This window comes from Pleurodeles waltl, chromosome 4_2 (genome assembly GCF_031143425.1).
Source record: "Pleurodeles waltl isolate 20211129_DDA chromosome 4_2, aPleWal1.hap1.20221129, whole genome shotgun sequence".
In the NCBI taxonomy this organism is placed as follows: domain Eukaryota; kingdom Metazoa; phylum Chordata; class Amphibia; order Caudata; family Salamandridae; genus Pleurodeles; species Pleurodeles waltl.
The window spans coordinates 364,948,325-364,963,422 of NC_090443.1; the positions used below are offsets into that span (position 1 = coordinate 364,948,325).

The 15,098-nt window shown below is 44.3% G+C and overlaps 1 protein-coding gene across 1 annotated transcript in view; it reads left to right on the forward strand.

Moving 5' to 3' along the window:
* LOC138292721 (guanylyl cyclase C-like) overlaps positions 1–15,098 on the forward strand; it is a 453,160-nt gene that overhangs the window by 365,463 nt on the left and 72,599 nt on the right. Inside the window, exon 20 of the mRNA XM_069231453.1 lies at positions 11,795–11,886. Coding sequence (XP_069087554.1) covers positions 11,795–11,886 — 92 coding nt within the window. The remainder of the gene's footprint in view (positions 1–11,794; positions 11,887–15,098) is intronic.

Genomic DNA, 15,098 nt, shown 5'->3' on the forward strand with positions numbered 1-15,098 from the left:
CAGTCTTCGACCCGGCCAACACTGTGCCACCAGTCAGATGCCCGCTCCGGAGGTCTTCCCAGTCACTCACCTCCGGTGCCAGGCCCTGGGCGCAGCCGTCCCTGTGCCGGACGGACCTCTCCGCAGCCCATCAGAGTCCCATGGAGGTGCGCAAGGGCCTTTTGTGTCCGCAGGCTGTCAGTGCTCCTCCTCATGCCCACGAGGCAACGCAGCCCCGCAGGCCCTGCACCAAGCCACACCTGCCGCTGGGATCGCTTCTTCACTGTTGCCCCCGCCTCCACTACGGGTCGCGTGGCGGGAAGGGTAGCAGCATTGGCCTCTGGTGCAGCTGGATTCCTCGGTTTTCGGCCCGGGCGGCGGAGAGCCCCAGCGACATATCCGTTCACGCCACCATCTTGGCCACGCCCCGCAAAAATAATTTATTGTTTCGCAATTCCATCACATATGTGAATGGCCAACTTGTACAATGGACAATTTACTTTTCTCTGTTTAATTATATGCTCAATTATCATTCTGTAATTGCAGACACTTTACCTCGAGACAGAGGGAACTATCCCAGCTCGACAACCTCCTTGCATGCTTTAAGCCAGATATGAAGACATGATCTAGGTTCCAACCATCTGGGGCAAGCCCACTGAAATGAAATTGTGGGACAATGAATTCACCAAGAATCCAATTTAAGGAAACTTGACAATGCTCTGCTAAATAGGGGGTACTTCCTGCACTAACCTGAAAAAGATAGCCAACAACAGGCATTTCTGAGGTGCCACGATTCACTTGCGGGAGCACATCCTTGCAAAAGAAGGATGATCGAATTACTGAAATTTATGATGAATTAATCTACAGACACCTGCAAGCAGCAAAATTCAGCAATGAATCATAAGTTCCCAAGCCAGGTCTCATACGAGACCTGGCAGTCATTTACATCCACAGATAACCCACAACAACCATGGACAATGATCTCTATAGATTTTGTACTCAAACTACCAACTTTAGACAGTTACTACTGTGTTAGTGGTAGCGGGTTATTGTAGGAAACTGGTGCTCTATATAGTACTCTAAAATGAAGTACACTGTGCAGAGAGTCCAGTGGATCCCCAAAGATTTGCAGGGACAGAAATAGATCGGTCTAGTGCCCTTTTTGTGGTAGTGTGGGTGAGCAGCTAGGCTTTTCAAGGAGTCCTGTTAAGCATTTGTTGCACTCACAGAGGCAATAAATCAGACACACACTCAAAGAATAAATCTGAGACCAATTTAGAAAAATAACAGTTGCTTTTATGTATGCTTTGAACCTAAGAACTTCGTTATAAGGTAAGAAGTTTTTAAATTAAAAATACTTTGCTGTTTCAAAAATCGACACAGGGCAGTTTTCAGACTTCAATGTTAGCCTATGGAAGGAATACAAGAATGCAGTTTCCCAGGTAAGTACACAACTTACAACCAAAGGTTTCAGGCTAGCACCGGGCAAGGTTCAGGTTGGGTCCAAGTGTGCACCCACAGCAGCACGGGCCCGGCCTGGTGCCAAGGTCGAAGTCGGTGCCCAAGGTTAGTCAATAGAGGCTGGGGGGATTGAAGACGTGCTGCTCCCAGGTAAGTACAGGAGGTGTCTGAGCTTGTTCTCCTGGGGATGAGGAAGCACGGGGGCCCACAAGGAGCACCAAACTTACACCCTCAGCAGCACAGAGGCATCCAGGTGCAGTGTGCCTGCCCAGCGTCAGGCACCCGTTGCTATCCAATGGAGACGGGGTATCCGGTGCAGCGCTGTTTACAGGTGAGTAGAGCAGGGTAGGGGTGGCTCTCCTGGGGTTGAAGCCAGGACAAGGGGGCCACGAGGTAGCACCAAACTTACATTTTCAGAGGCACAGGGGAGGCAAGGTGCAGAGTGCGAACACAGCCTTAGGCTCCAAATGTTACTCAATGCAGGCGATCACTTTCAGACTCTGGTGAGGGGCCAGGAGAGGTCAACCCACAGTTGCTCAGGTAGGATAAGATGCCAGGAGTCATAGGGACACCAACAGGGTAGCTCTCCAAGACCTCTCTTTTATAAGTGCCCCAGGTAGTTGGCAGCGGGGGCAGCATGTACCTATCGAGCCTTCCCATTTAGCAATTTTACCAGGTGTATAGTATAGATCAAATGCAGTTTAATAATGTTGTGAATGCAAGCTGGCAGAGAGCAATATAGTTCAGGCTAGCTCCACAGATTCCAAAAAGAATAGTCTGATATCCCCAGCTTCTTATGGCATCTCTTCATTTGCAGCTTAAGGTCTTCCAGCATGAACGAGTGAAGGGCTTCATAAATATGACTAATTGTAGGCCCTGATCCCACCACTAGGCTATCCATTAATCGCACTTTGGTAAAACCATTTGGGCCCCCACCTTTCCTAGACAAGAAGTCCCAGATTTGCAGGTATTTAAAAAAATCCTTTGAGGGATCTCAAACCCCGCCCGTAGCTCTTCAAAGTAGACTAATCCATCACAAGAAAAATGTCCCCCAATATCTTTATTCCCCGATTCCTCCCAGCTGCGCGCATACACATCATGAAAAATCTCAGGGAGAGCCTGATTTCTCTGCAAAGGGGTATAGTAGTTATATCTCCCAAGCCCAAGCTTTATCGTCAGTGCGGGCCAGATCTTAAAGGCAGTGTTGTAGTTGGATTCTCGTTCCTCAGCGAGACTGCTGGTTTAAGGGAGAAAGCACTTTTGTTTGTAGGCGACGGAGTCACTCCTACAACAAGTCACAACTGTCGGCCCAAGCCTCCCAGCTCACAAACAGTACCTCACCAAAACTCAGACAGTACAGGTGATTTCTGGCAGTCTTATGCATGGGCGCTGGATGAGACTTCTCAGGGAAGTTGTGATAGAATGGAAGTTACCCTTTTCTCTCGTTATCAATCAGTCTCATACAGACACAGGCAATGAAGTAGATGCAGGAGAGTTTTCAATAGATTTATTGAAAAGACTGCAATCTACAATAAATGGATATGCTGCAATGATTAGGAAAATGACCAGTAATAAAAGCAGAATTGTGGAGATGAGAGTTGTGAATATGAACCCCCCATCTTACAATTAACATAAAATATAAAATTCCTAACCAAGAAAGCCTAATCTCTACCCTAACAAGAGCTAGGTGTGACCTAATCTGCCAGTACCATGTCCATGAGAAGCACCCCCAATCCTCGTTACCATGGAATGAGGTCTTTAGGTCAGAATCCATGGTGAAACAAAGGCTGGGTTCTGCAGCAATGTGACGTGCAGCATAGATGGCATTTGGAAGGAACCCCTCTAATGACCTTGTCCATGTGAGGTGTGTTTATAGTGATCATGTAGGATCCCTGACGGAGGTATGTTCCTAAACAACTGATAATGTCGCAGACTTGTGTCAGCAATTACATAAACAATCCCAAACAAAGATGTATTATGCTGCTGACAAAAGTAGGTGAGAAAGGGACATGATGACAATACCTAAGTATCTCACTGATAATAACGCCTTCTTAGAATGGCACTTATAAGCAAAAGTAAAACATTTCTTATAAAATGTATGCAGCTGCAAAATGCTAAAAAAATAAATGGAATAAAACAGACCATGCTAAGTGGGTAAAGGGCCCCTTGGTGACAGGGCAAGAGGCCTTCAAGCCAAAGGCTAAGTTAACTCCTGTGCCCAGTGGGGAACTAAAATGGATTCACCACACCCTCCCCATTGCTGAAACAAGAATGCTACTCACTAGTGAGGATGCATAAGTCCAAATCTAAAAATGATCTGAGCTAAAAGTCTAAAATCTAATTAAAAACTAAGCTAAAAAAATATAAAAGAGATACAGTGTCAACCATGACAAGCAAGGCAGGCCAAATGCAAGCCGAATTAAGAAGGCAATTTGGTGTCACATTTGATATTTTGAATAAGGCCAATGGTTAAATTATTCAACAATAACTATGGTCTTGTAGAATGTGTCTGAAGTCATCAAATGGGAGTGTGTCCAGAAAGAACTCCTCTTCCGCAGATGTCAAATCGATCACAGTATTGGCAGAAGGATCTATGGAGCAGAAATGCGCAGAAGCCTCAGATGCAGGATCACACGCATAGGTGGCACCGTCCATTGTGCCCAACGTCGTTGGAGCCAAGTAGTTCACTAGCAGTGGCTCATAATTGGCCTCGCAAATCAACCTCAGTCTCATGGGGCATGACCACGAACGAACCTTCATTGGGAAACTTAACAGTTCCTTGTCCACAGGTGGCACTAGCTGTACACACCAAGACACACCAACGGTGTAAATTCAGAGAGGCACCAGGTACAATGAAACACAGGTTGCATAAACCACAGGACTGGTCAGAATGACAATGACCAATCGTGCTCCAGGTCTTCCGCCAACGGAGTGCCAAAGTACTGCATCATTCGATCACAACACAGCTGGGCTGGTGGTAGCTCCATCACTCCGCTTAGCTGAGAAAGCACAACCACTGCGTATCAAGAATAGCAGCAGCAGTATTCCGACAATCAGCGCCAAAGTTATAGGAAATCTGCCAATCACACTTGAAAATACTGAATGGATAGCTGAAGGAATGACTCCAAAGACTGTCTGGAAGATGGAAACAAACCCAGACCCAACAGCCTTAAAAAGGCTGGACTGCTCGAAGAATTGAATATTCTCAAAGCATTGAATATTCGGCAGACCAGCTCTCTAAAGTGCTTGAGGAAGTTGGCATTTAATAAGGATTGTATCTAGGCTGAAGATCTCGCCTATCTGGAGATTGTACGTCTCCTTGGCCGATGTCAATGTCATTTGATTTTGGAACAGTAGCATCTTTAGTCGTCTCAGCTTGTCAACATTCACATTAGTAGTATCATAGTGAGGCCACACTTCTGCTACTCTTAGCCCTTGTGTGGGGGGGGAATAAAACATGGCCACAACAAGTTACAGTTTGAGAAACTGAAATTGCATAGGCAATTCCCAGCCTCATTTGACAGCAACTCTAATAATTCAGAATCACATAGCTTCCATTTGAGAGTGTGCGGAATGCTGGACGGATCAAAGGGACAGGAGTATCCTTCCAAAAGCATGCCAAGTTTGCGACCTCCGCATTGCAAAAGCCATGACGGGATACCTGTTTGCAAATCATTGAATGACTAACAGTAGTCTCACATTCGCTTCTGCTCAGAAAGGCCTCTGTGTCGCCGTTCATGCATTTGAACTTGAAAGACAACTCCCACTCTTCCTTAATATATCTATCTCCGAGCCACGTGTATCTGTCCACAGCAAAATGTTTCAAACAGTTAGTAAAATGAAAGGTGAAAATTGGCAGATTTATAACCCCATGTACTAACCATACTGTTGATGGTTTTTCTGCTACAATGAAAGGCAGTTTTTCTAAATTTTCAATGTTAAGCATGGTGTAATTTGCTTCCTTTTTTGTGATTATCTGTTGCTCCCTCGACAAATTAAAAGCAGCAAACAATTCACTACTGTTTATGAGTTTCAAAGGGACACAGCCATTTTTCAGAATCTGCATAACCATTGTTGGCACAGTTTTCTCACACTATATGTTATAACTATACCAGAGTGTTGACCCAAGACATAGCAAGGGTCTGGCCGGCTAATTTTGGAATCCCCTGAGGAATTAACAAAACATGCCTGACATCCATTTGTGTCTAAAGGCCACAATAACCACCTGCCGGCACTTGAAAGTGTGGAATTAAAGGTGCCATTCTGGTCCCGAGCATTCAGTTCTTCTATGGTGACATTTAGGAATGTTTGCCAATTGGTGAATTTGGCTGGAGTGGGGTTACTGAGTGCATTCATCTCTTTTATTTTTGCTAACTCTAAGCAGGATGTTTGTTGGAGTGTGCCATTTAAAAATATAATTTGTACAGGAAGTAGGCATGTTCTAAACAAAGCCTCTCTACGCTGAATTTACCAATCTTGTGTTCCCCATACACTCTTCACATCAATAGTGCTCTTCCATTATTCATAACCTCCAATTGCAAGCTGGGAAACAAAGGAATCTGAATAGATTGATTTGATGTTGGTTAGCAAACTTTTCTACATTTTAGAAGGTGGTAATTTAAAATAATATGACTTTGCATCTGGATCATGCCCAGTGAAATATGCAAATTTATCTACATATGTTTTGGAGCTCCCACGGGTGAAGTTGAACAGTGTTCCCATTGTGTGAAATTAAATTCTGCTTTAAGTCTTTTAGTGTGGTGCAGAAATATTGTCCCCAACGATGATAGAACATTTCCCCATAATTCGCTGTGTTCATATACAGATGATCACTTTTGAATACAGTGTAATCCTGCAGTTCAGGCAGCATAGAGTCAACTGTTTTAATATCCCAGACGTCAGAAACAACACCAGGTGTAATTACATCACTCATTGAAATTTTAAATACATAGGGAATTTGGATAAACTCATAGGCCCATATATATATCAAATGGTACTTTATCCCAAACAGTACTGTCAGGAATTGGTACTGCTGAAATGTTCGCAAGGGACAAGTCTTTTCTAACCTTAAGTGTGAAAAGATATGGTGTTAGAACTTCATCCACTGGTTCAACAGAAGAGCATTCAGGATGATAATGACCATTTATCAGGAGAAAGAAAACAGTCACAAAACCAATCCATAACAGGAAAGCAAGCAATGTCAGTAGTCTCCACAGATAATGCCATGGATAGGCCAAATAGTTATTTTTAAGCCATATGTACAACTTACGTGTCGGCGAAACAGATTCAGTTGCAGATGTAGATGAAGTTGAAGAAAAGTCATCTTGGTCGATGAAGTAACCAGAAGCAGTCTGTGAAAACACAGGGGCCAGTGCTAACCTGGACGGATCCACTTCCTGTGGAGGTTCATAGCAGACGATATCATCAGTTTGTGTTGCATTGGAGAAATAAATAGCCACATCTTGGACAGTTCTTGTGGGTGAAGTACTAACAAAAAATCAGCAGAAGCTCATTCTCCGCCCTCACCATGCTCAAGGAAGCATTTGTAGCACTGTTGTACAAGCCGGTATATTCAGAAGCGTTGTTGTTTCTTCTTTAAAGAGGTTTATTCTGTTGGGTAGCGAGATGGGACCAGGAACTACCCAAGGGGCCTCGGGGTCTAACATGCAGGATCGGCCACATGGTGAAATTTGATGTTGCCAATGGAGATTAATCTGTTTGCTTTGGAACCTGGCAGCACTGGTAGAATTACAGTTCTGGAGACTTGAATTCCCAGCACTTTAACCAGTGCTTTGTAGGAGGGACCAAATTCCTTCTTCACACAGCAGTCCTCTCAGAAACCAGATCCCCAACTTAGGAATCCAGCCTGTACATGTTGTTGGTAATTCTCTTATTCCTAAAGTGGCAGCACTGGCAGATGAATTATCATCACAAAATTGTTGAAGCTCCTGTAAGACAGTGAGATGTTAATTTATGTCAAATTGTGTGTCTGCCACCACCATACCAGGGGTATCTAGGTCTGGGGCATACATAGGTATCCCAAAGAGGACCTCCTGGGGAGTGAGTCTCCCCATGGACCATCTTGGCAGATTATTCAGTGCTCTCTGGACCCCATGTAGGTGATGAAGCCAACTGCAGCTTGAACCTAATACTCTCGCTGTTAAGGACTGCTTTAGGTCATGATTCCTCCTCTCCACGACACTATTAACCTCGGGATGATATGGGGAGGAGTAATGGAGTTCAACACTCATGATCCTTATGGTTTCCCGGAATGCCCTAGAGGCAAAAGCAGGACCCTGGTCCAAGTGGAATGCTGCTACCACATATGTATTGATAAATACCAGCAAGTCTTTAATAACAGTTCGAGTGTCAGCTTACCGCTGTGGCCATACCACAGGAATCTAGAACAGGAATCAACAGCAACTAAGATGTATTTGTAGGCACCATCAGGTTGTAAGGGATCACAGTGGTCAAGATACACACATTGTAGTGGCCTATTGGACACTAAGGGGGAATTCTGCAGCGGGCATTTGATGTAGGAGCCCTTGATTTGCTGGCATATGTCACAGTAAAGGACATATTGCTTGGTCTGTTTGTATAGACCTGGTCACCAGAAGCTGATATTGTGGTCGCCACACCAGAATGAGCAGATGTGACACCCTCATGCGCTGCATTGATGAGATCTAATTTCTGGTCTTGGTTGGGGATCACTCAATCTCCCCCCCAGGCAATTGTCGCAAAGACAACATTCTATGCACTGATGTGGTAGGATCATTCTTTAGAGTATGCTTTTGGATGAGGCTTGCCCTCAGCCGCAGCTTTCACCGCAGCCTGAATCTCATTATCCAATCTCGTATGAGAATGAGTCACTGCACCAATGGAAGCTGCAGCTACTGCGGATTTGGCACCTTTATCAACCAAAGTATTTCCTACAACGTGTACTCATACACATTGATGGCATAGTGTATGTACTACATCAGCATCTGGTAACTTATCATTAGGATTAGCCACCCTCTCCCACAGAGTTCTGTGTTTTATGTTGTTCCCTTTTGAGTCTCTGAACCCGTTCAACAGCCAGTGATTGAGATAATCATTTGTAGGACTGGACACAGTAGTATGAATCACACACAATCAGTGTGAGCTTTTCTGGATTTGTATGTTCCCGTGCCAATATAAGAGCTTTAAGCTCAGACAAATGTGCTGGGCAGTCCTCCAGGGTCTGTGTGTAGGAATTTTGAGTGTGGAATACACCATCCTTCACTTCGCTCACAGCTGTGCAAGTGGCTAAGTATTGATTTTTTATACCTACAGCTGGTTGTGCTGAACCATCAGTATAAATGACAGTTTGATATGTCAAGTGGTATGATGTTAGTAGGTGCGGGGTACTCCTGTTCGTACTTGTGTTTGAAGTTTTGGGTCAAAGATGTAGTCAACATCAGTGGCAGTCAGGGAGGTTGCTATTGAATCCAACGTGGATGTAATGCTTTAGCGTTAGGAACGCTTGCTTTGATGACAGCCTCTAAGGTAGACACCTGGGTAACAACAATAATGTGCTTCCCTTAGGCAAGTGGTCTCGCCTTAATGACAGCTGTCTGTACGGAAGTCAGAATCTTTTCTGTGGGTGCAAAATGTTGTTCTGCATTTGAGTACAAATGTGATTTGTATGCTATTGGCACTGTGTCACCCTCATTGAAAGTGACCTGAGTGAAACCAATGGCAGCAGCAATTATTCTGATGACCAAATTTATTTTTTGTCACATGTGTGTAAGTGTTTTGCTTCTACCATGTCTTGCTGCAACCCTCTAAGGATGTATGTGTGTTGAACTGTCCAGTGTTTGCTTGAAAAATCTGGGCAAAATAAATCATAGGGTGGTTTGATGTGTTGTGGATAATCTAGAATGTAAGTTGTGCCAAAGTTAAGAAACCAAGTAATGATTGCAGTTTCTTGATCGTATTTTGTGGCTGAAGTTGAGTGCATTCTTCTAGAAAGTGTGGGGCCAGGCTCTTGCCTTCATTTGATAGCTCTTATCCCAGGAACAGGACACTGAGAAAGGCTATTTTAGTTTTCTTAAAATTAAATTTGCAGCCAAGGGCTGTGAACCCTAAGACGATCCGATCAACCCTGGCAAGATGAATGTTGAGGTCATCATCCGTGAGATAAATGTCATCCACATAGGACAAAGCCTTAGGATCGATATCATGCAATATTGATGTTACACGGGCAGAAAACAACGCTGGCCTGTTCTTATAGCCCTGTGGCAAATGGCAGAAGTGCCGTTGAGTGCCAAATGTCAATGCACTCAGGCCCCAACTTTCATGCGCTACGTTTTGTCAGAAAAAAACATTGGAACTATCCAAGGTTGTGTTGTATTTCTTACTCAGTATGTTGTTAATTAGTGCTATGTGCATTTTGTATTGCGTATGTGCATGTGTAGTTGTTTAAGTGTCTATGAACTAAGACTATTCTATATGAATGGTCTGGTTTTGTAACAGGGAATAACGGGCTATTCACTGCAGAGACACAGGACTCTATTACTCCCTGGTGCTCGAGTTGAGTCAGGATCTCCCTCACTGGGGCTTTAGCCTCATGTTTGAGTGGATACTGGGGTTGAGGCAGGGGTGTAGACCTGATAGGTATTACATGACAGGGGGAATCCTTATCCCACCCTGCGTGGCTGTAGTAAAATGCGGGTGCCTGCGCCAAAGCCCAGTCAACAGCATAGGCTTCCTTTACTGCATCCGGAACAAGGTCTGAGAAAGAAGGCAAAATAACATCTCCATGTGGGAGCTTGCAGACATACTTGGGCGGCCAGTCTTTTTCTGCCAATAGGATAGCACAGTTCAGTTCTTCCCAAAAAATTACACTAATAGTGCGCTCCATGTCTCCCTCAATTTGGATATTTAAATCATAAACCCTGTTGGCTGGGAGAACACGCCCATTTGCAGTCTCGACTACGAGAAAGTCATTTGTTGCTGTCACATCAAGATGGTCTTTCAGACTCTGGTGACATATTGTGACTTCTGCCACGCTGTCCAGCAGGGTCACTGCCCACGTCTTGTTCCTCAGGAATGTTCTCAAGTTTGCTGGAATGTTTTATTTAAATTGCTTCCACCTTCTTCTTTTTAAATTGTGGCTTTTGTTGTGGGGGTTTGTCCTCTTTCTTGTCTGAGGAACACTGTGAGTCTTTCTTCTGTTTCACATAGTCAGTGTGTTGCTCTGACCGACCCAATCTCTCACTCCGTCTATCTGGCGTGTCCTGAAAGGAATGAGAGGGACGTGTAAAAGTATATCTGTCAGGAGCCTTAAAGGTTTCTCCTTCTGGGATTATATCTCATTTTGGAGCTCTCCGGATACATCTTCTGTCTTTATTTTGTTTTTGTTTATCCCAGCGTTTATAAGAACCCTCTTGTGCTTGTGTAGTACCATCCTTAAGGGCGGTACTCTGAATTTCAGGCTTCTTCAGCTTGTCTCAGAAACTATCACGTCCTATGCTAGTATAGGTTTTGGAAAAAAAAATTGGTAGTTGACGTGCCCGTTCCAGCTGTGGAATCTCCTAGAGCCGCTGGTGTATAGCCACATTGTCGGTTTAGGCGCAGACTTTGGTTTCCCATCCCTGAGATTTCATGGCCATTATTGGGGCATTGGAATCAAGTTACCAAATCAAGGGATTAATATATATATTAATATATAGGGCAGCAAGCAAGGGGGGACTGGGGCAGCCCTGCCTTGTGCCCCTCTGGATTTTTTGTTGCCCGGACTGACCTCCCATTAACTGGAGCCTAGTGCTGGGTTGCTGGTATACTGCATGAATAGCAGTGGTGTAACTCGGCCCAATTCAAACCACCTCATAGCTAGCCAACCACAAGGTTAAAGCTGTTTTTCAGAGTGTAGATTTCCACTCTACAAAAAGGATACCGTCCCTCTTAGGGAACTGGTGTCTGGTCATCAGGTTGGTAGGAGGGAAGGTCACTACTTTCATACACTCTCCTCCTACCAAATTCCAATCAGCCCAAAGGTCAATTTGCGAGTCTGAAAATAACAAAGGGAATTTTGCGAGTTCAAATGTTGCACCATTTTCTCTGTACACTGCAACTTCCTTTTTGCAGTCAAAGCATGTGATTTTGTGAACTGCTGTCTTTGCAACTGCAAACAACTTGATACATTTTGCCTTTAGTTAAATTGGATTCCTGTGTCTTGATAAAAAATGTATTTTAATAGTGTCTCATTTTCTGTTTATGTAGGATTTTATTTGGGATAGATCTAAAAATAAACATAGTGCTGTTAGAGTTTGTCATCTTTATGGTCAAATATCCCATTGCTTTATTGCAATTATCCTTGCTTCTGTGCCTCTAGGTCTACCTGCTGGTGAAGAGTTGCTGGGAGGAGGATCCTGAGAGGAGGCCAGACTTCAAAAAGATTGAGAATACCCTAGCCAAAATATTCAGGTGAGAGAGCCTGAAATGTGGGGAGGTGGGGACGAGAAAATACACAAATGAAAAAGCCAGTGGCTTTTTCATTTGTGTATTTTCCCTTGCATAAATAGTAACCCAACAGAATACTAATGTTCATAATTCACAAATGTTATTTGTGCAGCGTTTTCTATTTCATTAAGGTCATAATGGGGTTTGTCGTTCTTGTATTGTAGCTTTATATAGCCTTCTGCATAGAGCTATACCAGTTGTTAAATGCCTTCTACTTGAGTTACAGATCCAAGTCACAGTGCCGTCCTATAATGAGAAAGAGGGCCTTTAACAACCTGAAAAAGAATGACAATAATGCTACTGGAAAGTGCCACTCACTGAATGTAGCATGTTCTAAATTAAACAGGGAGAAACAGAGAGTCAAGCATTTGAAAGATAGAGCAGAAGACCTATACCAGCCATAATTGGCGTTTTGCCACTCCATTGTCTTCAGTGAGCTCCCTTCTACAGTGACATTTTTTAATTCACATTTCACAAACAGCCTCTTCTGTGGTACTAAGATCAGATGGCTATTTTCAGGAATGTGGCTAAAAGGTGTGGGAAAAGGATCACTTGTAATATGAGTAATGGTTCTCTACATTATTTTCTCAATTTTCAACAAACGGGATACATATCCTACTGAGTGGAGATGGCAGGAGTACTATGCTTCCCATATGGACATTGGCCTTCATTACAACTTTGGCGGTCTTTTTACAAGACCGCCAAAGGCGCGGGTGCCGAAAGACGGCTAATGCTGGTGGTATTAAGACCGCCACATTACGAATGAAAGCAGATTTCTGCCTGAAATGGGGACGGAAATCTGACAGCAGTCGTGCTGGTGGTCAACGAGGTAGAGGCAGTTCCACTGCCGGTACCGCCACGCCAAAAGGACATTGCGCGCTTTATTACGACCCGTGATATTGCATGGTGGTTTCCTGATGGTGGGGCGTTGCCGGCGGTGAAAGTGCCAGGACCCGTCCTCTCCCGGACGACCTCCTCGACGGATGAGGTAAGTGATCGTCCGACAGGGGAGGGTGTGTGCGTGTGTGAGTGCGTATGAGTGTTGTGAATGTGGTAGGATGTGCATGCGTGTATGTTGGTGAATGCGGTTGGATGAAATGAGTGCATGTGTGCAATGCAGAAGGTGGGGGACTGAATGGGTCTATGCGGTGCAGAGGGGGTGTGAATGGATGAATGCGGGTGAGGGAGGGAGGGGGCGTGAATGTGGGTATACTCTGGAGGGGTGGGGGAGTGAATACGTGCATGTCAATGGTGTTTGTGTATGTATGTCAGTGTTAATGGGTGTGTATGTCGCATTTGCGTGGGTGAGTGGGCGTGTTTTTTTGTGTGTAGAAGTGTGTGAGTGCATTTGTGCAGGTATGTAAAAGTGTATGTGAGTGTATCCTCGTGACAGGAATTCTTATTCCTGTCGCCAGGATGCAAGATTGCCAGCTTTTTCTGGCAGTGCAACCACCACACAAATGCTGCCATTCTCCTGCGTTGCAATACTCTAGCGGTATTACGACGTCCGCTGAGCTGTAGGTGCTCGCCTCCAGCCCGGGGCACCGCAGAAAAGTGTCAGGATGGGCGAAGTATCGGTGGTTTGGCTTCAGCCAAACCGCTGAACTCGTAATTTGCAGTCTTCACTGCTGACGGGTCACCGCGGCCCTGGCGGTCTTCGGTCCGGCAGGGTTGTAATGAGGGCCATTATCTGTGTCAAGGCATAGGTGGTGCTGCAGCTTTCATGGCAGACAGACCCTTGAATGTGGCCGATTATAATTACCTTGGATTGTGGATCAGTATTTCCAGCACTTAATAAAATCTGATATCCTTGGATTCAGAATGTACACGAAATACCACCAAATTACAAGATTCTCAGATTGCACTGCAATAAAAAACCACCGCCATAGCCTTAAACGCCTCATTTATGCATCGATTTAGTGAGCTATCGGGTCCATCACTGAGATGAGTCATGTGAGTAATCATGAGCAAACCCATGCAAATACTATCCTATGACCAGACACTTTTCTACGGAAAATGTTCAAAACGGCTGGTTTCAACTCAATGAGGTTCCTATGTACGTCTTTGTAGGTTCACAGATAGCACAACACATGCACAAATTCGCCTGGAATTTAATCGCCACAAGCAATCACTCATTCAGCAAGTTTGTACATATCATATAGTTTAAAATTACGACTGGCCTCAGAAGGATCATTGAAACATGTATTGTGGCTCACCATCACTGACTCAGGGAATACAGATCCTTGGGCCCGCTGGCAGCAAAACAAGCAAGAGTAATACCCTTTTCAGAAAACAATTCAGCTTTTCAAGAAAGGAAACAGATTGACGGTGGCAAACACCTATGAAATAAATACAAGGCAAAAGCACTGGGATCTACCACTTTGCATAGAGAAGAAACGAAGGTCAATTACAAAAGGCAGTGCTTGCTACGAATAAGTGGCTTTCCCTATGGCCACCGAAGAAGTGAAACTAAAAACTAGTGCAGATGTTTCACAGAACAGACATACTCCACGTAAAATGCATTTGCACAGAACTGACATTCCAGACGAGAAAACTACAGAGACCGGCTTTTCTCCAGTTAAACATCAGGCACTGTCCCGCAGCTGTGAAAGCATCCCTAAATTGTGTTGACCCCCTAAATAACGGGCTATTTTAATAAGTCCCTGGTGATCTTTGTAGAACTCGAGTTTTTTTTATAATCTAAACTATTGAAGCTCACAGGGGGTGTTTCAGTCGGCACTCTTTCATTTACAAAATAAGTACTGGGGTGTTTATTTGTAAGATGAAACTCTTTTTAGTTGTTTTTAGTCTAAATGTGTAACTACTTGCAATAATTTTAAATTATTGTGCAGTAAAGATTATGGGGCACATCTATTAAAAAAGTCACGCAGCGCAGAAAGTCACCTAGCTGCGCTTCGTGATAGGGAAAGGGCAGGAATGTGTTGCATCTAACATTATATGGCGCGTTCCAGCCTCTTCACACCTCTGGCGCAAAATCTGCTCCTCAGCGCCAACGCAAGCACTGTTGCATCATGGTGTAAGGGTGCCTGTGTTGTAAACAGGATTGTTTTTGTGCAGGAAGGGGCGCCATCCTGCACAAAAACAATCCCCTGAGGCATTTTCCTCTTTCTATGTGTGCTGCAGTATTCAGCACACATGGAAAGAGGAAAACAGAG